Raw genomic sequence first — 27,654 nt, 5'->3', positions numbered from 1 at the left:
CAAAAAACATCCCTTTTGGTAAAGTGGCTATGTCACTAAAATGTACAGATATAAGTGGACAGGCACACTCGCTATGTCCCAATACCTTAAGCTATTAACAGCTCCGGTTTGTTCCATTTCAGAGAATACGCGGTGACAGATTCAGAGAGCTTCTTCTATTTTGAACTTGATTTTTTGGCTCGTGATCGCATTGTAATGTCCGATCGAGTTGATGTTTAAGGTGAATGGGCCGCCCACGCGCTTCCTGTCTCTTCAATGATAACAGTCGTAGAGCACAGTGAATATTTGTTCCCCCTGTGAATCGATGCTAATCACATCATTGTGCTTCTCCCGTCCCCCTCTCCTCCCTCTGGGGTTTCACACTCCTCTCTGGCCTTTTCCTTTTTCACCCGCTGTTTCTCCCGCTCCGGCTCTGTCTCTCCCCTCCTCGCTCCTGTCTCCTTTCATCATATGGGAGGTGAAGCCATCTGAGGCTTCTCGCACGCAAGCCAGCCCTCCTCGTGGGTCAGCATTGTGCACACTCCGATATTGTAGTTTTCGCCACTGCAGAGATCTTCCATCATGCAGCTTTCATACATTTTTCCTCCAGTTGCCGTCACGGCATGTTGATTCTTCAATGTTGTAAAGGAGACCCGAGTATGGAGCTACAGTATAGGCAATATGTTGATATCATTTCAACATGATGATTTGAGAAGATCTCACCTTGGATTTTGGTTATGACAAAGCGTAGTCATATGAGTAAAGTGAACAAAACATTTTACTACCCTTTGTTTGGTTCTCAAGTGTGATTATTATTATTTTATTATTATTTTTAACACACCTTTGCGCTGCCATAAGTGACTGCTACGGCCCAAGTTTACTTAGCCAGGTCTGAATACAACATGAAACGACGAGTAGAATACAATGACAAGTTAGCATAATGCTTAAAATAGTTTTTTTTACCTCAAACTCACTTTGCAAAATTGAAAATTCATGTTCCCCTTTCTTCGCTGGCCCCACCAGCTGACATGCTTCAAAACTTATATTGCACAGTCTGACACAAGCATCCAGATAACCCAGACTTCATAAAACCCATCTTGTTTTAAGTGATGAACACTTCACTTGTAGGAATGTTGTAATCGCACATTCTATACTGTATAAGACAAAAGCACTGAGCCAGAGTGAAAAATGCACCTTTTGATCTATAGGGCGGCTGTGGCGTAGTGGAGAGCAAGGTAGTTCTCCAATCAGAGGGTCGGTGGTTCGATACCTGGCTTCGGCAGTCGATGTGTCCTTGGGCAAGACACTTAACCCCAAGTTGCTCCCGAAGGCTTGCCATCGGTGTGGACTGGATGTTGCATGAATGTTAGTTAGAGTCTGATGGTGACGCCTTGCATGGTAGCCTGTCATCAGTGTGTGAATGGGTGAATGATATGTAATACACTACTGATTGTAAGTCGCTTTGGATAAAAGTGTCTGTAATGTAATGATCTTCTAATGGAGACCAAAGTTAAATTTTTCCTTTAAATGCACGCATCTATCTCTCCTCAAACACTGACACACTTAACACTCCAGCATTTTTGCAAAAGGCTTTGTTCATGCAGATGCAGAGTAATGTGATATATTTATTCATCTGAGTCATCGATACTAGCACTAGTATTACATATGAACCCACAAGACAATTAACTTTCTTTCTCCTGCAGAGATGTTACTAAATATGTGATGTGGTTTCTCTCCCTCTGTTTTTTTGGTGTGTGTATGTGTGTGTATGTCCTCATGGCTACATGCCTGTGTCTGCATGTGTGTGTGTCCATGCGTTCACTCACAGCTCCAGCCAACGCCCAGATCGTGCACTCAGGCGCAGCGTGTAACGTCAAGGAAGATAACATCAGTGAGAGAATCTACACCATCAAAGAAGAAGACACACTAGTACTTCAGTGCATTGTTAAAGGACACCCACGACCACAGGTAAGCTCCCAAACCACCTGCTGAGAGAGGTGTGTGTGTGCCAGGATATTTGTTAATGACTGTTTGACATGTATGTTGATGCTGATCCTGTTATACAGGGTGACTTTCACTGAGTGAGCAAGAATATGACAACTGATGTCTGAATAGATGAATTAAGCTTTTCCAGCTTTTTCAATTACACACACAGATAATCATATATTTCAAAGTTATTTAATTAAATGGTTTATTCAGACTGGTGACATAAAGCTATCTGAGAAACATGTGTTTGTGGTACAGTAAATAAAATACTTGTGTGGTTTCACAACTACTTTACATAAAATGCTAAATAGAGTAGAACAGCATAATCAACATCATCGTCAAAATGGATACTTATTTCTGTATTTATATTAATGTAGGTGATCAATATGCAACGTCAGAGCCGTGCATTTATCAGAAAATAACACCCATCTATCATTCTCACCGCAATCAGAGTTGAGGACTCTCCATGGCGTTGGTGTAATCAATGAGCCATGCTAGATCTCAGGCCGCTTCCATCTTCAAGAAATTCCAAATTTGCAGACCCCTTCTACTTCAATCTTGCTGGATTGTTAATGTTTGTCTCAGATACTAGCTATTATCTCTGTCCTCATATTTCCCTGACACAAATATAGCAAAGCCTGAGGTCTTATCCAGCTTCTGTTGTGATAATGCATGAACACCTCTTTAAATTTGGCAAAACTTCACTTTGTTTACATGCTGCAGCGGTTTTCAGGCTGGCATGTTTGGTCCAAAACATGCTGGTGACTGAAAAGACTGCCGGCAACATGGACACATTCTATGACTAGCATCGGTCAAAATACATTCCCTACCCTTGCTAGCATAAATTATAAGATATACCCACGAGTCATTTGTTATATTTAAAGTGTCACTCTGCTTGTGTTTGTGCTGAGTCACACAATCTCCTTCTTTATTCGCCTGACGGTGGCACCAACTAAAACCATGCCCCGCTTCAGTTTTCTTAGATGGACAAAGATATTGGTTGGCACTTACCTGAGTAATCTCTGTTGTTAATGACACATTCAGTATATTGTTTTGATGAATAAGTGCAGCAGTAGCTCATGATTTAGAGAATATGCTTGTTATTTAAAGGTCATGGGTTTAATTAACCAGAACAGCTGGTAGGCTAAATGTTGTCCGCTCGCTGTGAACGGTTACAATTTACTTTTTCTTTTAGCAAAGCTAATTATGCAGCTGCACCAGTGGATCTTTTACATATGACTATAATAAATATAGGGCAAGACACAATAAGGATATTATGTGTTAAGATGAATACACAATACATTATTTGATAAATCACAGCATAACATTTATACTTTTCTGTTCACTACATTGAAATGCCTTCTGTACTTTTTAGTTACACTAGAAAGAAGTGAAGAAGAACAAATGCTATTACACAACAGCTCAGACTGGGTTGCACATGCGGTGCTTGAAGTTCAGCCCATTAGTTGGTTAAAAAAGAGCATAACCTTTAGTATTCCATAAAGAAATATTTTTTGAGAGCATTTAAGTACACACACACACACACACACACACACACACACACACACACACACACACACACACACACACACACACACACACACACACACACACACACAGAGAGCAGTAGATTCAGCCAATAGTGCACACGTGGTTTCCAGCAAAACATGTTGGACCAGGGTCTTAGTGCGTGCGCGTGCATATGTGTGAGCTTACAGGGCTGGATGTAAAATCAAGTGATGTGCCTGCAGAGGGATTGTGTGTGGGAGTGTGTATGTGTGTGGGAGTGTGTGAGGTGAGAAAAGCTGTGTTCCTCACGGGTGAATGTCCACTGGCATCACATCAACATGAATAAAACAATGCTCATGTCTAGGCCTTGTTTTCTTCTGTTTGTGTTTGTGTGTCTATTGACTCTGTGTTTGTGTGTTCAAGTGTGTGTGTGTATGTGTGTATAAGACGATGTAAACAAATCATTTATACGTAGCAGAAATTTCTAATCACATACCTGTTGATAGAACCTGCATATACTAACTTTGGCTGTCATTCCTCTCTCGCTTGATCCATCCATCTTTTCCTGGCTCTTTCTCACACACGCACGGACGCATGCACGCACACACGCACACACACACACACACACACACACACACACACACACACACACACACACACACACACACACACACATATACAGACTCACACCACATTTACATCCCCCCAAACAAATACAGACCAACTTTAAATAATACTTTTATTTGCACCGGTGACGGAATAATAATCATTATAACAATGTTCTCTGAAAAACACATACTACACCAATTCTTTCCCCTGGAGCAGTTCAAAAATGTAGGATATTGCGTCAGTGATTGCTTGTTGTCTGGGTCGGAGGTGGTAGTGTATTTTGAATAATGATCACATTGGTCACATTGTCAGAATGTTAAATGCACAGTGAACTGTATAGTGGTTGCACAAGCAAGACTTACACTGCCTCCAGCAAAAATACGTTGTGTGTGTGTGTGTGTGTGTGTGTGTGTGTGTGTGTGTGTGTGTGTGTGTGTGTGTGTGTGTGTGTGTGTGTGTGTGTGTGTGTGTGTGTGTGTGTGTGTGTGTGTGTAAAATGCGTATTCTGACACACACTTACAAACAAAGGCGGACAGAGACAAAGAAACGGATAACAGACTAAGGCAAAGAGCTGCAGCAGTGAAAACATTTCAGTAGCTTAATGCCCTCGGACAGGAACACTGAGGTTGAGAAAACATATTCGACCTCTGGATGATGAAGGTCTGAGGGCCGAAATGTAAGTGATGGACAGAGTTTGGAGTCAAGTCAAGAGTTTGTGATCCCACACACGTGTCACTCAGACTTTATGCTGTGCAAGAACTTTTTTGAAATTAATACCAGAAGTAGTTTGCACAAAGAAATTAATCCTCTTCCCGGGATTAGTATAATAGACAAACTAATCCAATCTCAAGTTCCATTTACTTGTTATTTACTGAGCTTTCAACCAAATCTCAAGATCTTCGTCAGTCAATGAAACCGGCTCAGGTGTCACCTGATGAAACGTGATATCACGTTGTCAGATGACAATTTTTTTGCTGATTAAGACGATGCGGTAGAAAGCTAAAAAAACAACACCTAGTAAGTGGACCATGAGTGCAGAATATTTTGTCACAGTTTTTTATATATCATACCTTACTGTGTCACTGAAATACTTCCTCAACCAATGGGGACCTTGACTACTGTGAGGAAGGGAAGCAACAATATAAGGTAAATACATATTGAACAACATACATATGTACCTATCTATCACCATGGTGATGGGAAAAAAATAGCCTGCAAAAAGTTATTTCTGATAATTCCTTTTCACAGATTTTACAATTTATATGAATTGATAACAGTTAAACAGCCCACGGTTTTGTGTGGTACAATCACAATGGAATGTAAATATGAAATTTAAGTAAGCATCAAACTCCCTGGAAACACAAACAATGACTGACTTGTTAATGTTTACAACACTATGTAAACATTAAGTACCTTTCTATTCTTGAATGCATCACATAGTGGCGACAAAATGTGTTAGTATTGTCAAGGACAGGGCTGTCAACTAGAAGGTGGTATATATATATGCATCCACACATGCAGCAAGAGAGAGAGAGAGACAGAGATCAGATAATGACAACATGATGAAACAGTGTAAGGACATAGAATGATGGTGGCACTGTAGGAATGAAGAAAGACAGAGATAAGAGAAAAATGGTGATGCTTATTGTGATAAACAGGGTTGAACGATTTAAAGTCAAGATAATCATGCCTGCCTGCATGTGTGTATTTGTCTCAACTTGCACAGTGTGTGCATTATTTATATAATGCATTTAGTGCAAGCAGGCACAACACATGTATGTTTTAACGTTGTGTAGGAAAAAAACATAGAGATCTGATTTAAAAAGAAAAAATACATCTTAGAAGCTGTTGCATGCTCACAATGAGGGTTTGATGGCCAGGCCTTTGTCACATGTTATCCCCTTTCTGTCAGCCGTTTCTGTTGTCACCCTCCAAAGGGTGGTAGAATCTTCAAAGACACAAATTGTCCAAATCTGCCAGATAAGAGAAAACAAAAATCACCCACAATAACCGAAAGAAGTCAGACAAGCATTCCTAGGCTGCAAGCTTGGATTCAGTAGAATAGAAGTAGGTGTGCTGACCTCTGTCCCAGTGCATTCTGCTGGAGTAGCACACTGCAGCATTCTGCAGTTGGTCCCATTGGGGTTACAGAGTTTCCACTGCACTCCATTGGCTGTATTGATAACCTGATCCCTTTAACCCCAGCTCTCCTTCCTCCTTCCTTACAGCTTTCCAGACCCTTCTTTACACTCATGGACTGTTGTGTCATTGCACAAAGTTGTGGTTTCTTATGTAGTCTGTACCATATTTTCTGTCATTGCGAGCTAGAAAATGAAAAACACCTTAAAGCATTTTATTGCTATTTGCTACCCCTATAGAATAGAGACAAAGTACCCAAAGCAGGAAGTTAAGGGGACCTTGAGATGTAAAAAAAATGGTGACATTGACCAAGAGGAGTTTACATAAATTCATGCCTCAAAGGCATATATTCATGACTCAAAACTAGGCAGCTTGTTTCTGTCTGTTTTGGCAGTATTGAATGGTGCTTCCTGGTACTGACGAAAAGCTTTGTATGTAATTGTTATGCTTTGCTGTAATTGGCTTCTTCATGAATTTGATACACATCTCTGCAAGTGTATTCGATCTGCAGTGTTCTCTGCAAAGGTTCTTGATATTTTTCAAGTTTTAGCCAATTAGCAGCAACCTTTGACAAATATGTTGTGTACATAAAAGCTGTCAGTCCAAAACATTACGCAGCCAACCCTCACCAATGATGTTCATACAAAATTATTACCAAAGCAGACTGGTTACCCTATTAATATTGGATTGTGATTGGATTGTTGATTGGATAGATTTGTCAGAATAATGAGACAGGCACTACATATGTATTTGTCTTCATCAAATCAAGCTATAATAGCCTTGTTAGATATATGTATATATAAATATATATATATATATACAGTACCAGTCAAAAGTTTGGACACACCTTCTCATTTAACTACTTTAAAGAATCTAAAATATAAAACATATCCTGGTTTGTTGATCATTTGTTTGTTTACCACATAATTCCATATGTGTTCCTTCATAGTTTGGATGTCTTCAATATTAATCTACAATGTAGAAAAAAAAAATTCTTGCCTACATAGTTTGCATTTAACTTTGTTAGTTCTTTCCTTCAAAAGTTGGAGAACAGTTACAGTTACCCTTGTTAACCACTAGCGCATTTGACGAGATAACGATGGCTCAACTACAAGAAGTAGTAGACGACTGACGGGTCACAGACGGATGATTCGACTCACAAACTTTCAGTGGGCAGCACTACTTGTCAGTATTTATGAAGCAGAGGGATAACTAAATAAACTGTAGCCAAAACATTTTGAAAAATGCTGCTGTGTTAAACTTTCATCAATGATGTAAGAGTAGTTTTCATCTTATTTTAGAACAACACTCCCTTATTCTTTCGTGTACTCATGGATTCTTCTCAGTAAAAAGGAAAAGTAATACAACAGCCAAACAGCTACCAAAGTGAAAGTCTCTTTCTCTTCCATCCTCACTGAGAAGTTTGTATTTGCCTCTAGGTGCTGGCAGACACACAGGATGTTCAAGTCTTCTGGCTGCTTTGTTATTATTTATGAATGTACTTCAGTTTAACAGGAGTGTCCTCATAATGCTCTCTGTATTCACCCTTCAGAGAAACAATGCACTTACAAATTTGTGCCGACAACATTTTTACTACATTTACTGATAAACAGACCCACTGCAAAGTGAACCACAGAGTCTTTAAAGACATCATAGCTTAATATTTTATAAATCAGATAAGCTATTTTTAAAGCAGTTTGTATTTTTTATCTATCTCTGGTTTCTAGCTTTGGGAGAAAGCTGCTTTTGTCCCACATTTTGATCGCTCTTTTTTAAGATCATAGGAATATGATGTATGACTTCAGATTGGCAGTAGATATGCTTTTGCATTTTCAGTCCAGTTGTATTATTGGGAAATACTTTTATAGTGTGTATTATTTTGTAATGCAAAGACTATTTTGCTCCCAAAACTTATTTCCACGCCTTCTCGGACTGAGATGATGTAGACTCCTTTTGCTCACCCTATTTCTCTCTCCTCACCTCTCTCAGAAGGAGGAGGATCCAATTTAGCCATGTGAGGCCAGCCCAATAAATAGCTGCTTTACTGAGAATGACTCTGATTGAGGATTTATCCAATCCTTTATCAAGACTGATTGTTTACCTTTGCCTGAGCTTGATTGGATTGAAAAGGGAGCTCTCGCCCTGATCCATACAGAGGAGAGAGAAATCCAATCATTTCTCTCTCTGTATGTCTTTCTTCGTCTTCTTTTTTTGTTGCAGTCTTTTCCTCTCATATTGTCTTTCTCTTCCTCATTCCTTTAGTCTTCCTCAATCTTCCTATCCCTCACCTCATCTCCTTAAATGTTTTAGTTATTTCTGCTTTTCTTTCAACCTTCAAATTGATATTTTCCTCTTCATTCCTGTCCAGCTCTCCTAATTTATCCATCCCTTGCCCCTTTCTTTATTTCTTTTAGGCTTTCTCTCTCCTCTATCTTCTCCACACTTCAGACCAGCTGTAAAAAGCCATACATCAAGTCAGAAATGGTTAGTTCACCTCAAGGAGCAGCTTGGCTTAAGAAAAGTCAATTTTGTGTGCATATTTTTGTGGGAAAAAAGAAAAACGTAATGGATACATATTACCTTGGACCATTTTAAGAAATTTAAAACATTTCAGTACAGAGTTTGAAGACAGTAGCCAAGAGGGTGAGGTAATCCTCCTATACTGTCATGTCAAACCCATTGATTGCTTCTCTAAATACTTTAAGAAAGGAAGGGGAAAAAACACGAAAAAAAACCTTAGTGTTGGAGGTCACCTAGAAGGTGCTTGTAGCATCGTTCAAGTTAACTCCGGGGACAGCAGGGCTTTCAGTTAACAAAGCACTGTAGTCTCGATCACAAAGCTTTTCTTGTTACGCATGCACACATAGACACCCACACACATACACACACACACACACACACACACTCACATGGCTTCTTCAAGAACACAATAGGAGAGTAAATGGTTTTTCTGAAAGTGATTCCTACCTCCTTATTATTTATTCATGGGTCTGCTGGTCATTGCAACCTTGAGACTGGTGTGCGTGTGTGCGTGTGTGTGTGTGTGGCTTGAATTCTATAAGAGAGGAAAGGTGGAAAGAGCCATAGCAGAGAAAAGTGGAGAGGCAGAGAAAAGAAAGACGGACGGACGGAGGGAGGGAGGGAGGGAGGGAGGGAGATGAGGGCTGCGGTCTGGAATATGGGTTTGGATTTCCGTCCTTGAGGGGTGACTGGAAGGCGATCAATACTGAGGCTGAAAGCAAGGCTGATCGGGTGGCATCACGAGGCTGCACAGGCACTCAGAGGGAACACGACCTAGACGCAAACAAGGTCACTGCCTGACCCCTAACTGGACGGAGGGACAGAAAGAAGAGGAAGGAGAGAGTAGAAGAAGGGTGGTGGTGGGGGGTTCACTAGACTGATCGAAAGCAGAGTTTGATGGCAAAATGAAGAAGGAACAGTGGGGAACAGTATAAATCTAGAAAGAAAGCATGGTAAAGAAGGTGTGACAGGGGTATGCAGTATGTTGGTGGAGTAAAACTAGGAGAACACCCAGCATATGTGTGTTTAATAATTGAGAAAGAGAAGGCAGAGAGAGACCTTTGACTCTCTTTGATGATCTAGCTCCTTTTCAACCCACCTTAAAAAAAACCTGCAAGATGTTACACCTACAACCATGCACCTGGGTATATAAAATCTATCCATGACGTTTACCAAGAAGGGCTTTCCAGGAATTTCAGCTTCCGATAGAAGAGGAGATAGAACAACTTCTACAGTACACATCTTACTGCAATTCTGCATTTTGTGCATTCTGTTTTTAAGCTACACTGTACATACAGGCAGTTTTATATAAGTAGACAAATTAAAATGTGGCATAGATTGAGATAAAAGGTTGGTGAAATTGTTGCTGTGCCTGTGGCATCATGGAGGCATGTCTGGATGAATTCAGTAGAGTAATCAACCTTTTCACAGCAATCACTTATCCAACACTTGATGAAGGCAACTTTAAAATGTAGCTTTTGTGCCGTGTCTGCATATCGCTTTACTTCACACTTAAATTCAAAGACAAACTGGAAACACGACAGGACCAAACTACTTCAGATGAGTATGCGAGAGTGCGCTAGCGAGTCTTTGCATCTGTGTCCTTGACTACTTGAGATGTTGAGAGACGAGAACAAAGACAAAATCAAATTAGATCTCCAAGCAAAAACAAAAACACTTAATATTGCTTCTGATGGGGTCTGGGGGTTAGGATTTGGTGCGAGACTCTTCTATACCTTGTCTGTATGGTGTCTCTGGAGTGTCTGCTGCCGTGGCAACGCACTGTAGTTTTCAGACAAGCCTCTCTCCGAGGCTAAAAATAATAAAGGTGATGTCTAAATGTCTGTATGTCTGTGCTCACAAAGTTAAATTAAATGGTGGAAAAAAGCAGACTCTCGATATTGAATAGGGGCTGGACAGAGATAGATAAAAAGACTGATGGACAGACAGTGGGTGATTAAAGTTTGTATTGGTATGTACATCAAGCTTGTAATTAACAATGTTTCTCCCATAACTTTTGAAATATGAGTTAACTTCAGTGTTTTGATCAGGTATCGGCCTGATATTGTGTCGTAATAGTGGTTGAGAAATGGTTTTCTAAAACATATTGGTTATACTTATTCCCTTAATAGATATTGTTGAAGGCAGATAATAGAAATTATTATAATTTTGTTTACAAAGCACTTTTGAAGCTTAAGAACAAAGTGATTAACAGCTTAAAAGATTTCAAAGAATAAAAAATACAAAATATCAGAAACCCCTTGAATTACAAAAATTAGGGACATGAGAGCACATAAATCAAGCAGTACTACAAAAACAGATGGAGGTGCAAATGTAAAAGGAAATAAATTAGTTCATACATTAATTTAGTAAGATGTGGACAAGAGAAATAAGCTCATATAAAGCCTGTGAGATTTAGTAAAGGAAACAACCATCTATAAACAAATACAATGCAAATATAAATGGTGATCTCATATAAAGCAGAATCCAAAGCAGATAAAAGTGCAAAATATGTATGGGAGTGCATATAAAAAAAAGAACAATTTAGATTAGAATGTCAATAAAGTTAAAATAAAACACCCTAATATAAAGGGGACATATTAAGTGAGAGTGGAAAAAGAAAACACTGTTAAGTGTAGGCCATCTTTCTAAAACTTCAACCTCAACCGCACAATCAGAAGAACTTATTTCCTTTTACTGGAATAGTAGAAAGTTCTACCATATTTATTACAGTTAAATTCAGGCAACCTACTCTTGGTTTAGTTGAGGCTTTTAAAATATAATGGTCAGTGCAGTGATACTAAAATTGGAGTGATATAACAAGACCTCCTAGATTAAGTTAATTATCTGGCTGCTGAGTTTTTGATAAATTGCAATTGTGAGACTGAGTGGGAGTTTAAACAGGTAAAAAAAGAGTTACAGTAGTCTAGGTGTGATGATATAAAATCTTTTTTTTCTGTTATTAAAATGTTTCTAAATTGTTAAAAACAAGCTTGGATGATATTTCTGGAATACTGCTTAAAAGATAAGTGGCTATTTCTTTGCCACAGACTTAACATTGGCAGTAAGTAGATGTAGTTCATGATGTTCTGGACCAAAGATAAAAACCTCTGTTGTATTGCTTTAATCATTGAGAATTGATACAGAATGCTGAATTGTTAACTGTCTGTCATCAGTGCAGCACTGAAATATGATTTTGTTGCAGAATGATATGTCCAAGAACCAACATGTACAGTGAGAATAAAATTGGTCCCGGTATAGATCCTTGGGGCAGTCCACATGTGATGCTAGCTGCTGTTGATTTAAAAATCCTGGATTGAGTAATATTTCCCGTTGTCCAGGTAAGAGGAGAAACACTTGAGTGAAACTCCAATGATTCCTGCCCATTTCTCAGTCCTTCAATAAGAATGCTGTGCTCTATGGAGCTCTAGGCTGCACTCAAGGCCAGCAGCACCATTACAAAGCAGTGTCCAGAGACCCCAGCCAGTAATAAGCCATTTGTCAGACGAAGGAGAGCTGTTTCTGTACTGTGCAACTTAAAAAAACCAAAACAACAACAATCTGGAATTTTTAGGCCTCCATGCTGGCAAAAGCCATGGCCATGGGGCATTATTTTTTGGGGATGTCTGCCGTACTGTATATCCGGTCCATTTTTGTATACACTTTATTTCAGGAGCGCCAAGAGGGAATTTCTTCAATTTGACAGGATGTATTAGATTTTGGTGATCCAAGGTCAAGGTCACTGTGACCTCATAGAAAACTTCTCATATGCTAATAAGACATGGATGTAACTGCAATTTGACTGGTTGGCAAAGGCATATAACTGCAAGGAGGTGATACTGGATCAAATATGTTATTGTTGCATAGTGCCTGTAAAAGTTGCATTTTCTTCAAAAGTTTAGTGGTTAAATGGTCATGTGTCGAGCAGATCCTGTAGTTAAATTGGAACAAAACAATTCAATAATTCAAAGTGAGGGCCAGGGATATCCAGAGATGTTGCAGCAGGAGTTTCATGTTATGTCTTATGAATAAAGAAGGTTATAAAGGTTTCACATTCTGCTGGAGATGAGTTGGTTGGGGTTGTTTGTGGGAGATTGACAGGTTTTTGATGGTATTGAATAATGTGCCAGGATTATGCTGAGATTAACTGTGAAAAGTGTTTGACTCGAGCGTCCTTCACTTTGTTATTTAACGTTGTAATAAATCTTTTAATGAATGCTAGCGACTTGTAATGTACTTGATTTCAGCTTTCTTCCTGCCCTCCTGTGTAATCTTTTAAGAGTCCGAGTGTCTTTTTTTTTTAACCAGGGAGTTGCTCTTATTATCAGTTTTAGCTGGGTTTTTAGAGGTGCATGCTCAGGATGAGTAGGCATAGTTGATGAAAAGCTTTTCTATTTGATTGTACATCAGATAGATGCATAATGTATCTGTCCGGCTTGTCTTTATTCCCATCCCTCCTTCCTTCTCTCTTTTCTGAGCATCATCATGGCACCCAGCAATGACCTCATCCGCTCTACACACACAGACGCGCACACACAAAAAAAAGAGAGAGCTCAAATTTCTCCATCTCATGCCATGCTTGTGCTAATTAGCCATCGCTCATTACAACAAACACATCCAACATGGGCGGAGCGTGCTAGGTAGCTGCTGACACTGCTGCTGACGGCCGTTTACACACAGGCCGTTTGGAGAGAGATGCTCACGTCTGCTGATTCTGTCCGGCTTGCTTTGTTCCCCTCTGATTTAAGCTATCTGATGGAGAGTGAAATCCTAAAAAAAAGGGAATTATGTAAATGTTGTTTTGCACATGGGATTATGATAATCTCAATATGCTTAAAAATCAGGTGTCCCTCAAGAGCAAGCTACGCAATGTGAAAGCACCTGTTGAACTTCAGTGTCATATTAGCTATCACCAGCATCAGGCATCATCATCACATCAACAACTTCATGTGCACAAAAGTTATATATACGGTATATATTTTTCTTTAGAGATCATGACATTATCGTAAATGCTGATGATTCTTCTGCCTCCTGTAATTTTATCGCAGCCTTGGTCTCACATTGCACAGGCAAAAAAGAGCGATAAAGGCAATCGTATTGTATGTCAAGGTTAGAGTGAAGGAGGGTGTATTTAATATCAATGAGTCAGTTTTATTGGACTTTGTGCCGAAGTGATCTCTGCACGGAGGGGTGGAGGGTGTTTCACTCTGATATGTGTATAAAATACACTGATGGCAACTGTTGCTCAGTTCTGTTCTTATACAGGTGACTACATTGAATGACTTGTGTAAAAGCCTATTGATATGAAGTCAGTAATGTTCATATTCACAATAATCCAGTTATGCCACTTGCTCATGCTCTTGCCAATTACTCACAGGAGGCCATTGATTAGCCATTTAAAGAGCTATAAGCAACTGCTGATAAATGGAGATTGCGTAATGCCATTTAACTGACATAAGGAAAAAACATATATCCACTCTTTTCAACGCATTTTCCTCTCTGTAAAAAGTCTGCTCTGCACCTTATTTTTTCATTTTTTTTATTGTATCTCCTAGTGCAATCTTTGCTTTGTTTTTCTCTATCATTGCCCTGTCTTCCTTTGTTCCTCTCACCTAATGCTATATTTTCTTTTTCTTAATTTTATCTGCACCTTCTCTCCTCTTCTTCTTTAACCCTTTTTCACCGCTGCTTTCTTCTCTCCTACCCCTTTTATTCTCCCACATTTTTAAAAAGGATGAAAGAAAAAAGAAGTTAAACTATCTGTCCTCTTTGTTGGATTCACTTGTTCCCACACATCCCTCGTTCTTTGCTTTCTGTTACCCGTGAGCTTCCAAACACATGGTGCCATGAATCAGCAAAGCATCGTCCATTCACCCGGCGATGCTTGAAATTATATTTATTCCTCGCTCTAGTCTCTTACTCTTTTAACCATCCATTTATTCTTCCTCTCCTCTCAGTTATTTTACTCTGTCCCTCCATATCTACTCCCAGTGACAGATAATTAGAATGGATATTTCCATGTACAAGTTTATTTAGTCTTACACTGTAAGTCATCTACACCTTGTCACTTTTCTTTTTCAATTTAGCCATTGCTTGTAAAGCAAAGTGGGAGCGATTACTTCTCAGTTTGTTTGTCGGTTCAAGCTGCCATTATCAACCTGCTCTACTCCTCTTTTCTCACAGTTATTTTGTCATGTCTGCCTGACTTCTCTCTTCCTCTCCCACACTTTCCCTCACACTTTGAGTTTGTGTACGTCTGAGTGCCTCACTGTGTGTGTGGGACTGCGTCCGTGCCAAGTAGTATTCCCCGATAACAGGATTACCATCTTAAGCCTATTCACGGTAAGTGAGCCAGTTGGATGGATAAAGCACTGAATCGTTGACTCCGCTGGTGCAACAACAAGAAAAGAGTTAGGAAAAATTGCAGAAGGCAGGCCTAGCAAGCTCTGGGTGAGCTACTGAGAGGGAAAATAACGGATACAAACCCTGTAATACCCCAGGAAGCAGCAGTGGTTTAGAGTGGGGGAACGCTTTGCAAGCTAAGCATTGCTTACAGTGATGTCAAACAAGGAGGGACATAACCTTTCACGGCTGTATTTTAGTCAGCGGTTGATGGTCAAGAGCTCAAAGTTGTGGTTGCCAGGATAATATCATAATCATAATAAATAATGTAGAACTGTTTCTACTCTTACTGTGAAAGGATGTTAGCTCTGCTGGTACGCTTAAGGTTGGAGTTTGATTCCATATTTTACCATTTGTATATATACAAGTTTTTAGCACAGAAAGAAACACTGTTGAAAATACCATAGGGCTTCAGCAACTACCAGGTATGTTTGAATTAATGTTTTATAAGTAAAGAAGCAGCTTACTTTTATTTTATGATCTCTGAATTAGTAGTGTTTTAATGGTGTTTAATGGGTTATTTTTGACAAACATGCTTTAAATCTAGCATACAAACAGTGGGCTTCACATATTGCCAATATTATTCATTATCATCCTGGAATAACATCAGTATCTCACAAATCATGATGGTTGAAATAATTAATAAATAGTTGTTGCGTTAATGTACATATGGTTCTTGCATTAGGGCATACATAGTTTGATTCTTAATAAGTCATGTACTCTAACCATAAAATATTACCAATGTGCATATAATTTGCTATCCAGGTGGATTACAGTCTCTCAATTGCTCAGGCAGAACCTGTCCAGTTCGTTAGCTGCATCAGGATCAGATTAGGGCACTCTGTCTGCATTGTTTTTATTATTTGTGACAGCCGTGCTGAATATTGATAACACATTAACATAAAAAGCAAGGTGTGAACAACAATATCAACCTGTTTTTTTACTAATCTAAATGCAAACTCAGTACTAAGGTCTCTCCTGTTTCGTTGTGTAGTGTTGACAGTTTCCAGTTAGGACAGCGGGGCAAAAGGGTCCGACAGCCATCGGACCATGTCTGCTGGATCCTGTTGAGATGTGTCACTCTGGGGAGAGAAGTTAAAGTCTCAGAGACGGATCAGAAGGGCGGAGGGATGGGGGGGTGAAGGGGAGGCAAGATATATAAGAAATGTTAAGGAAGAACAACTTTAGACTTGTAGAGACAGAATGGACGGACGGAAACACAGAGAGAGAGATAGAAAGACAGAAATCAGAAGAAAGGTATGAGACTGAGACCGCACACACACACACACACACACACACACACACACACACACACACACACACACACACACACACACACACACACACACACACACACACACACACACACACACACACACACACACACACACACACACACAGTAAAAGAGTGAGAGGAGGGAGAGAGGTGTTTGGACAGACAGCTGCAGGCCACTGACCTGTCAGTATGGTTGACACACATTAGCCTTCTTCTCCCTCACCACCTTAAGAAGAGCACACCTTTCACTCTCTCTTCTCTACCTTCATTGTTTCTAATCCTTATTCGTCATGCCTCATTAACTGTCCTTCTTTCTTTCCCTACAAGACAACACAGATACTGATTTGAAGCTAGAATCCATTGCCGATTTATAAGGTACCCACAACTAAATCCAATACAATGAAATACAAGAGCTCTGCAATAAATCCCACGTTTAGAAAGCTCATAATGTTACTTTTTGTTGACAATGTGGCAGAGAGGTGTTGATTCACTCTAGTATTTTGTTGGCCAAGCATTGGAAGGAGTATCTAATATTTTGTCAGCTGTCTCAACAAAAACTAAACATTATAAGCTTTTTATAAAGTTAGGTTTTATTGCAGGGCTGTTGTATTGGATTGGAGTAGCTCTAGCAAGGTGTATGTGCCTAATAAAGTGGCCACCTGGTTGTATTGTTAAAATATCCCTCGGTATTATGGAGTGCAGCAGATTTACTGTGGCTTGGGATGCTGTGAGCTACTGCTAAGAAAATGTTTACTTGCTTGTCAGGTCGCAACATGGTTGACAATGCCAATAAAGTCTGTTTATCTGATTCAGTCCACAAAACACTTCACAACAACTCGTCAAAAACATCTCTGCTGCAGCTTGAAGCCTCCTGGAGAGGACTGCTGCTGAATGCGTTTTAAGCCTTAAACGGAAAGAGCTCACCGAACAATATTGACTTCATTTTCTGGGTTTGAACATTGAAATGTCAAAGACGCCAACAGAATAATTTCAAAATGTTTTGTAAAAAGAAAAATAGGGGGTACCAAACTCTAGACCTTATTTGCATCAAACAGCAAACATCTTCACTTGGCTCATTCCATATCAGTGTTAACATGGAGCGTGATCGATTCAAGGACAAGTTGTTACCATTAATGGGTTTAACGATGCCTACACTGCAATGCGTTGGTTGAAAACAAACGTTAAGAGAATTATTGCGAATGATGATCACACAACATGTAGCCACTAATGGAACATTTACTAGCCCACTTGGAGCTGGTCAGTATTTTAGTGCACTCTTCAATTACCGCAGTTTGAATAGGGCCTAATAGAACCATCCACCCACCCTCCCATAAAACCACAAACATAAAATGGTTCCCAACTGCCTCCTCGCAATTCTCTGACAATACTGTTCTCCACATTGTTTCTGTTCTCCTGTTGAAACATCGGTGTCTTAGACAGCATACAGCTCCCCCAGCTGAATACAGAAACGGCGAACAAAACCTGCTGCATTTCATGTCGAGCTGGATCCCAGGGGATCCCAAACCTTCCCTTCACATTACACTTCTAACCAAAAGTAGGAGCTATTATTACAAAAGGCTCTGACTCAACAAATGCATCTTCATTTCCCAGCATGTGTGTGAATCTCTGTGGGGGAGAAAGTGTTTATGTGTGTGTTTTATGTGTGTAAACGGATGTGCATTGAGACACCAGATCTGGTGGCTAAGTCAGTGTTAGGCTTTCACGTAGAGCTATAAAGGATGGAAAGAGAAAAGCGCCCAGACAGAGATAAGATAAGATGAGGGAGAGAGAGAAAAGGACTGGGAGAGAGAGAGATCCAGACCAATCCGTCGGGACCTGAGTGGAAAAAGTAGAACAGCGTCACACGTCCATTGAGGGGGAGAGAGAAGAATGAGGCGAACGAGGTCAGAGAAAGAGAGCGCAGGTGATGGTTTTAAGCTGCTGGTGTCAGAGGCAGATATAGGCTTTTCTGCCGCCTGCCTGTCATCTGCATCGCACACACCGTCCCCTTTATTCACAATATCACCTCTCTCTATTTTGCTTCATCTGCCTCCCCGTTGTAGCAACTCCGAGTGTGATGCACTATTTCTCTCCCCATCACACAGCTGCCAGCGATACTGTATATATCATTCCCTCTCATTCTCGCTCTCACTCGCTGAAAAAAACTCTCACTTACACATTCAATCTTTTTTTTCCTCTCTCACACATACCCTCTCCTTACCTAATATATTCTTCACCGACTCCAGCTGTTTTCATTCCTCACACTTTGTCTCTCTGTTTCCTTACATACTCTACTCATGCCTTTTTACCCCAGGATGTCCCAATATAACAATACCCTAAGCAGTATTATTGTAAGCTCACATGCTACTTCCATTTCCGTTGGCTTTATATAATCTTTGAGTGCAGTACATCATCCTGATTTCATGCTCCACACTTTCTCTCTCCACAAACACACACAAAGTTTCATTATGTACAAGCGACAGTAAGCATACAGTAACTGATTTTAACTGAAACATATTATTATTTTACTTTCCTGTCACAAAGCTCCTTTCACATAATCTTGCCATTAAAATGATTCTAAATTTGAAACTAATCTTAATGTTCCTGAACTCTAATCCCCTGAATAACTCTTAAAAGCGAGTGCGAACTAAAGGTCTGTTATTTGTAAGATTTTTCGCTCATCTTTTAATCCTTGAATACAAACGATAAAAGCCGGAAAAACACAGATACACATTTCATGCTCACTTTAACTCTCTCTCCCTTTCTGTTTTTCGCAAAGCTCCACACACCCACAATGCACAAACACACACACACACATACACATGCATGCGAACTGGACTCACTAAACCATGGAGAGACAGGGTTCGGTTCATTGCTCACCTTGGCTGGTTTGATCAATGGCATTCTGCCTCCTCCAAATCCTTCCCACAAACAGAGCTGAATAAACAGGCAGGGAGCGTTTACACAGGCCCTGATAATCTGCTAATCCATATAACCTGCTTTCTAACCAACACACTCACTCTCACATGCACTCACACGCATGCACGCAGTAGTGAATATGTATACCGCTACAGAGCACATATCCAGGAACAGAAACAGACAACTGTGCATGAAATCAGGATACACACACTTCGACACACAGACCATTTGCATGCACGCATATACACACAGACACATGCACACATGCACACACATGCTGTATCAGTGACTTTTGCCCATTATCCTCTCTGACCTCCTCAACAGGACATGGTTGATAGTCTCGTCGAGGTTGATAACAGACAGAAGGGTTAATAGGGATTAATGGACTGTACACACACAGTTGCACACACACACACACACACACACACACACACACACACACACACACACACACACACACACACACACACACACACACACACACACACACACACACACACACACACACAGTGAGAATAACATTTCGGAGTTGATGACTTAACAGGCTTTCATGTATCTCTGATGTGTGTGTGTGTGTGTGCGTGTGCGTGTGTGTGTGAGAGTATGTTTGTGCACTTGATTAATCGAGTGATTGTATCATGTTGCTGTCGGCCGCGCTGTATTCCCACGGCTTGATGGGATAATTGAGGCGTGAAAAAGCCATATAGAGTTTGTCAAAACTCTTAATGGTCTTAGTTTAGCATCATGGACACCATGAGTACAGCGCTTAGTGTCATTAACTTCCACTCTATGGAGCAGACAGAGAGATTTTATCTCTGAGAAAAAAAGTCATAAATGCATTTATAATTTTCAGCAATTATTCAGACTCATTCTAGGTCTCTGGATTTGCTTTATGTTTCAGGTGACACTCTGAGCTCAAGGATGATGTCATTTGTTAGCCACAGCTGCAAAAATATAACTTTTTTTAGGATGTGAAAACACGATGGTTTAGGTTTGGTTGGGTCTAGGCTCAAAAACAAGGAAAGATCATAGTTTGGATTGAATTGATGGCTTGTTTATTGTTAGGGTAACATCGTGGTTTGGGCTAAAATGAAAGCTTTGTTATGTTTAGAGGACCTTTGTTGAACAAGGGTGGTCATGGTTTGAAGAAACTAGCAAGGAAAAGGGTAGGGAACGGGAAATGAACAGATGACCCCCCTGTCAAAGTCAGCCTTTAAAACCAGCTCAACCTCCCTATGCGGACTTTGTAGCTCTAAATCACAGTCACACTAAATTCCCAATGAATGAGAGTTATAACTCCTACAACCACTAACTGACCGTTAAAATGTTATGCAAACAACTGATGCTGTCATCTTTCTAGGGAAGACAGTCGACTTTTACTTCTCACCTTACTGCCACTGTTGGATTTGGTTACAGATGCAATAGAGAAACAGACTTAATAAAGTATCACCAGAGAATGCGTTGACACACTCCTTTTCATCATCAACGAAAGTTATAAATTGTCTATTAAATAATTACAGGTCACTGTTTTTTCTTTGTTGGAAACGTTGTTGTTTTTGGCATGTTTGTTTGAACTGTATCTTAATAGTTTTTGGGAAATCAAATGTCAAAGCCTGCCTTCCTAGTCTTTCTCTGTCCCTGTTTTAACTTTCTCACAATACACTTTGACTGATTCTGTCCCTGCTACACTTAGCTTTCACCGACAGCATCTTCATCTATTGAACATTTTCTCCCCTTCCCCGCTTTCTTCAGGTACGGTGGACAAAGACGACTGGCAGTGCATCAGAAAAGTTCCAGGAAACAACCATCTACAACGAGACGATGCGCATCGAGGGCATTAAAAGGCGGTTGGGGGGTCGCTACTACTGCAAGGCCGACAACGGGGTGGGGGTGCCTGCCATCAAGTCCATCCGCGTAGATGTGCAGTGTAAGTGGGCAGGGAGAAAGACGAAAAACATTGAAAAACTCCTTCCACTTCTGGACCACAGCTAACTATCACTACAGCTATTCCCACTGTTTGAAAAGACCAAGATGGGGAGAGATGGAAAGATAGGAGGAGAGAAGATGAAAGACAGATTGGATGGATGATGAGATTTCAAGTGGGAATAGCTTCCAGGAGTATCTGATGACTTATGGTAGAAAGGATGAAAAGCATGGTAGGAGTATTGGAGGTTATAGATAAGATGGTGCAACACTTAACAAAATTAACATCTCAATTTTTTAGCCCTTGGTTTATTGAATGGATAAGGCAGCCATGTGTTCTCCACCAATGAGGGTAATTAAAATAAACAAAAAACGTTTTGTCAGATACTCCTGGATAAAAAGTGAAATCTGTGGGACATAAGAGTTTTATAACAGTTGGTCCAGGTGGTACGGGCTCCCTAACCCACTGTTTCTCAACTTAACCACGCCTCACTACTCTAGTTAAAAAGGTGTGAAAAATCACACCCAGAAAATCTGTTAATTAGCTGGTTAGACTGATTTTCAGTATTTCTTGCTGTTTAGCAACCTGCCACAATTAGCATGTTATTTACTAATCTGCTGATAATTAAGAGATAACCTTTCCTTTTCACACCTTATTACACATCCTTTGAACTGTCCCTGCAGTCTGGGGCGCTATGACGGGTCTAATGTAAATGTTTGTCATACAGACGGACAGTTGAGAAGCAGTGCTGTGTTGTAGGGGCCCCGTGCTGCTGCTTGTTTCACTGCCCCACTGTCCCTGTGAGTCAGGGGCCAGGTCATGGCGACAGGTTGACGCACATGCATCTATATACCCAACACATCAATACTTTTATACAGTTTAATTTAATTCCCAGCACCCTAAAATCGGACATATCCGTTACACCAGTTTATTGCATGGATAGATCCTTCCTTCATTGATTCAATCATTTAAATGGTGGGTTTATGGACTAATATAAAATGCTGATTTTCTAAGGGCCCTGTAACACTAAACATCCATTACCTGCCTTTCATTTGCTAAATTCATCTCTTTCCTCATGTCTTCTTCTACTCTGCCAACCCTGCTTTAAAATCTTTAGCATACACACAAATACTGTCACACACACATGCTCGCGCCATGCTTGTCCCTCTAGGATTTGTCACTTACACCACCACCCTGCCTCAGCCTCTTAATGGGGCTCCCCCTCCCTCCCTCCCTCCCTACTTCTTCTCCCTTTCTGCTGATAGAGTTAGTTCTCCCCAGGCGCCAGCTTGGCCCCTGCTGGGGAGCTGGTAATTGCAGGGGGGCTGGGTAGTAAACAGGTTGTACTGTGAGTGTAGTTGTGACAGGAGCTCCGTGAAGCTAACCAGCTCTGACGGCCAATGCTTGTTCAATTCCCCATCCCCCATGCCACGTTAGACCCAGCGGCGATCGGCCACGCTTCCTACACAGGGTGACTTCAGTTCTGGAGCGATGTAACAATTAGCCCAAGCTATACCACATAAAGAGAGCAAGAGAGAGATAGAGAGAGAGAGAGAGAGATAAATGAAAGTGTAGAATAAGATGGATTGGAGAGTGAGGAAGGAGGGGTTGTAAGCAGGGAAGAAACAAGTAGTAACAACCACAGTGTCCCTGTTGATGCAGTTTGAACAGAAGGCCAGCTGGAAATGCCACCAAATTCTCTTGAGAAGTACAGAACCAAGTTAATGTACTCTATGTCTATTAATGTACACATGGGAGACAAATTAAAATAAAAATATCTTCCATATTCCTGACATAGATTCTCCGAGTAAAACTTGGATGTATCTAAAAAAATCTCCAATTGATCATTTGGGTTGAGATCTGATGACTTCGTTTTGGCATATTATTCCATTTTTATTCTCATCAAACCATCCAGTGACCCCTCATGCCCGGTGTCGTAGTTCCCACCAGACCTGTTTGCTTGATTGACAGGTCTGAATTCTAAGTCATTGTGATTGCTGCCTGTTTGACCAAAATCTGCTCCATTCAGACCCCACCGTGTTGCCAAATTTAGGCTTTTCTGGCTCTTATCAACTGACAAGATGGCAGCAGGCAGCTAGTGGTAAACCCAAACTCCTGGCTCCAAAAAGCCCTGTCAAAAGCCAATGGGAGACATCACAGATGATATGTCCATGTTTTTCTACAGAGAGAGCACAACAGGAAGGGAAAAATAAAGTGTAATTCAAGCAAAATTTTGCAGGAGGAAATGAGTGAAGTGAAATTGTTACTTTAAACTAAATAAACTGAACATGCAGTAATGTTGGATGAGCAGGTTATATTGTAGTTCTCTCAAGAGAACTCTGCCTTTCCAGGAAAAAAATAAACAGCGAATACAGGACAAGTTGAAACCGAAAAGAATGGCGATTAATCGGGGCTGAGTAAATTGTAATTTCCATTAAAAAAAAATAGGTAAGTGAGGAGCAGTAAGAAAAAAAAGATGAAGAAGAATAAGACAGATGGAGGGAAAGAAAAATGAAGAAAGCCGTAACGAGAAATATAATTTTTGGAGGGAAGAGAGAGAGAGAGATGCACATAATGAGGTAGATGCACTCATATGCTTTTCAATTTGGATGCATCCAACAGACCAGTTATTGGACTAGAGGGCAGAACATGTTGTTACCTGCACAGGCTGCAAACAAGAGTTTCAGCTCTCTCTCTCTCTCTCTCTTTTTTTCTCTCTCAACCACACAATTGTTGTCTTTTCTATGTTTCAGCTCTTTTAGCTGAAAGGACCACACACTGCACTTTTTATTCACTCTTTGCTTTCCCCTTCTCCTTCCCTAATTTCCTCCTTCTTTCATGTTGTCCTTTATGTTTTTCTTCCTTCCTGTCATACTCTCTGAACCACATGCACCAGTGCGTAATGAAGCATTGTGTTATTTTGTGTGTGTGCAGTGAGTCAGCTTGGGCCTCTCCTCTCAGCTGTGAGGCTCAACCAAACACAGCAGTGTCTGGCTTTAGGTCATCGGCCATGCGTGTGGCTTTAACCTTACTTTTATACAAACACATGGATGCTAGCAGGCGTGCAAGGCATCATGCAGGCACACATACAGAACCAACTGCCTGCTCTTCATTCACAGTAAGCATGCACACATCTTTTTCATTTACATAGATGCAAACGCACCCGATGTATACAGTAGTAGTGAAGCACTTTAAAGTATGCACACATGCTCAAATATGTCCAAAAGCACACTCTCACACTTCAAAGTGCAGTGTGTGAGAACAAGAAGAACAGTAAGGAAGAATGATGAGGTGAGAGAGTGAATGACGGATTGAAAATGAAAAAAGAGAGCAGAAGCAAAACAGAGAAAATGAGTTTCAGGATTAAAGAAAAGGCGCATAATTAATATTCTGCTTTGAATAGCAAATACAGCAGAAGTCACCTATATTTTTTATAGCCAATACCCTGTATCCTTATATCTTATTCCTTCTCTTCCTCTTTTTTCATTTTGTCTTCTCATCTGCATCCGTAACATCCTTTTGTGTTTTGTTCCACAACTGACACACAGAAACCTTTCCTCTCTCCTTTTTGATTTCATTCAACTCTCCTTTATTTCTGCACTTTATATCAAGCCTGTGAATCAGTTATTAACCTAGCATGTATTTACTTATTGACCATAGGGCTATTTGAATAAATCAGATAGCACATAATAGTTGATGTCAGCCAACTTGTTTTCCATAAAATGGACTTGCAAGACCTTCGTCCAACAAATTATAAAGTCTGTAGTACGTACTTAACGTGCAAATACAGGTGAAGCTCCCTCTGTCAATTTACCCCTTTCCAATTCCATAAAGAGCACATACGACAACCTTTCCATTAATCTACAGCCACTTAGGCTAGCTTCACCGATGCTTTTCACTCAACACGATTCATTAACATGTCACCCATTTCTGTAAACAACCTTCTTTCCCTGTTAGACCTCCATCACATGGGGGTCACCTGTTTCAACCGGCTGACCAATGACCTGGCACACTAACCACTGAGGCAGTGGGGCAGTGAGCTGGCGGGGTTTAACTTTGAGTAGCCTCTACTGACTGGATGGACTTGGTTCAGAAACCCAACCAATGATACTTTAGCAGATTAATTGGCTCAGTTTAAGTCAAATTAAATCCTCTCTGTGGATACTTTTCTCTCCTCAGGACATAAACAGGTAAGTGGAAAGTATTTGGGGATGTTATGATGATGATGATGATGATGATGATGATGATGATGATGATGATGATGATGCTGATTATGTTTATGTTGATGCCAATAATGTGACATCAGTGATGAAGACGATGATCCTGTTGCCCTTAAAGGATTGTTTCTTTCTGTTTTTTGTTTGTTTGACTTTGAAGCGGTTGACTAAAGAGCATTGCAAAAGATCCTCTGTTCAGCTGATTTTCCAGCTTTTAAATTCTTTAAAGTAACTGGCAATAACGTTGTCACTAATGACAGCATTTGTCAATGGAGTAATGGAGTATATAAATCTCCAAATGTACACAAGCCCTTTCACAGCTTTGGTAGTTATCACCCCAACTGTCACTGGCTATGGGAGCAGATAAAATAGTGTGTAATCTGTTATTCCAGCACTTTGGCTTTAAAAAAAACAAAACCGTTAAACAAGTGCTCTAGAATTGGTGTTTTTGACAGTGGGAGGCATGCGCATCTGCACACCTACACACCCATAAACAGCAGGCTAGGTGGCATTTAGACTACCCATGTTGGCTTGAGTCCTCTGTCACAACACCGGCTCTGTGCTGGCTGGAGCAGGAGGGATGGGCACTGCCGCTGTTAGCGCTGAGTGGAAACACAGTATGCAGACACAAACACACACAAAAATGCCTAAACACACATTCAGTAAAGCTGCATAAACAAACACACTTTGACACAGAAAGCAAGTAAATGTTTGCGATAGACAGGTAGAGAAAGAGAGGAGTATTATTCGGCAGTTTAAAAGAAGCTTTGACCTTTCAGTGGGATCAAGATTTGAAGCCATGTGGAGAATCACTGGGCCACCATATTACTGTCTGAGACATTGAGAGTTGCAAAGACTCTCAAACTTTCTTTCCTGTGCTCATCATCTCAGTCCACGTGTTTCTCCTTTCCTTTCTCTGTATATCTTCCTTTCTGTGGCACCCAATGCATCTCTTGCTGTGTGTTGTTTGTTATAACTCTCTGTTGCTCTTCCAATATATATTTCTGCTTGTGCATGCTTCTTTGTGATTTCCCTGGTCTGGTTGTGTTTTCTTCGTCCTTCAGCCTTGTCTCTGTAGGGTGTCTCTTCTATTTTCTTTTGTTAGTTTCCTCCCCTGTCCACTTTTCTTATTCTGTCTGTCTACGAAGGAACGGTAGATGTTCCCATGCTGGACTGTTATTGGAGAGGTGTGTAACAGATGATGTCAAGTTCCTAGTAATTTGGAAACTCTCATTGGCCTGGAGCAAAGGCAATATGTTCTGTTGATTTTTAAAAGCATTTTTTAAGATGACCGTGGGCCTTATGTGTCAGCACAGAATTATCAACAATTGAAAAAATCCAACATCAATGTCTCATATTGTGCCACTTTTGAAAAAGCTCTCACTCATCACGAATCAATTTCAGACAGCATCCTTTGTTACAGACCATGAATTCCTTCTAAAAATTTTAAGAGAGCACTGAAACCTTTTTCTCATCAGAATTAGTGTGTCTAAGAGGGTATTCTTAAACACTGGAAGAAGCGTTAAAAATAAGCGATAGACACCTTTAAAATCTTAAGATTTTTACTACTTTATTTATATCTGTTACTTATTATGTCTCTCTTTCAAACTCTCAACCAAGACTTAGTGATTGTTGGAACCGTTGAAAGACTAAAAAGGCATTGATGAGTTTAATTTGGTTTCTGGCGAGTGTGTTGACATGCGTTTTACGAAGATCAACCAGTTAAAATTACTGTTGTGTGACTGAAGTCTTGTTGCTTTTTAGGAAAGCATATTAGTTGTACATTTTGTACATTAATTAGTTATATAATAATTGTCCAAATGTAAGTAAAGACATCTTGTGTAGACTACAGTAAAGTACAGAGCCATTCAAAAGAGATAACCCTGCAATATCTGCATCTCTCTTTAGTCTCTTTGACGTCTAAACTGGTATACAGCAAAATTGAATTATCAAAAAAAACCAAAAATGTGGATTGTATTTATCGGGTGCTACACTGGATGTGGTCTTTGAGGGTTTTGATTAATTGGCCCCCGACCAAATCTGGCTTGTGATTCTCGACTCACTAGACATGGTGTGCATTGTATGATTAAATTATATAATATTATATAATAAGCATTAAGGTTAAAAATTCCCAGCATTAAGGAGAGAAACCAGCATTTTTTCACTTTTGTATG

At 40.2% G+C, this 27,654-nt stretch overlaps 1 protein-coding gene across 3 annotated transcripts in view; it reads left to right on the top strand.

Moving 5' to 3' along the window:
* LOC129107070 (MAM domain-containing glycosylphosphatidylinositol anchor protein 1) overlaps window positions 1–27,654 on the top strand; it is a 179,557-nt gene that overhangs the window by 57,564 nt on the left and 94,339 nt on the right. For all 3 annotated transcript variants that reach the window (XM_054618452.1, XM_054618436.1, XM_054618444.1), the window contains exons 3-4: window positions 1,808–1,947; window positions 21,092–21,266. In XM_054618452.1, the coding sequence (XP_054474427.1) occupies window positions 1,808–1,947; window positions 21,092–21,266 (315 nt within the window). The remainder of the gene's footprint in view (window positions 1–1,807; window positions 1,948–21,091; window positions 21,267–27,654) is intronic.

Source organism: Anoplopoma fimbria, chromosome 2, assembly GCF_027596085.1.
Source record: "Anoplopoma fimbria isolate UVic2021 breed Golden Eagle Sablefish chromosome 2, Afim_UVic_2022, whole genome shotgun sequence".
Lineage (NCBI taxonomy): Eukaryota > Metazoa > Chordata > Actinopteri > Perciformes > Anoplopomatidae > Anoplopoma > Anoplopoma fimbria.
This window is presented reverse-complemented; position numbering and strand designations above follow the sequence as displayed.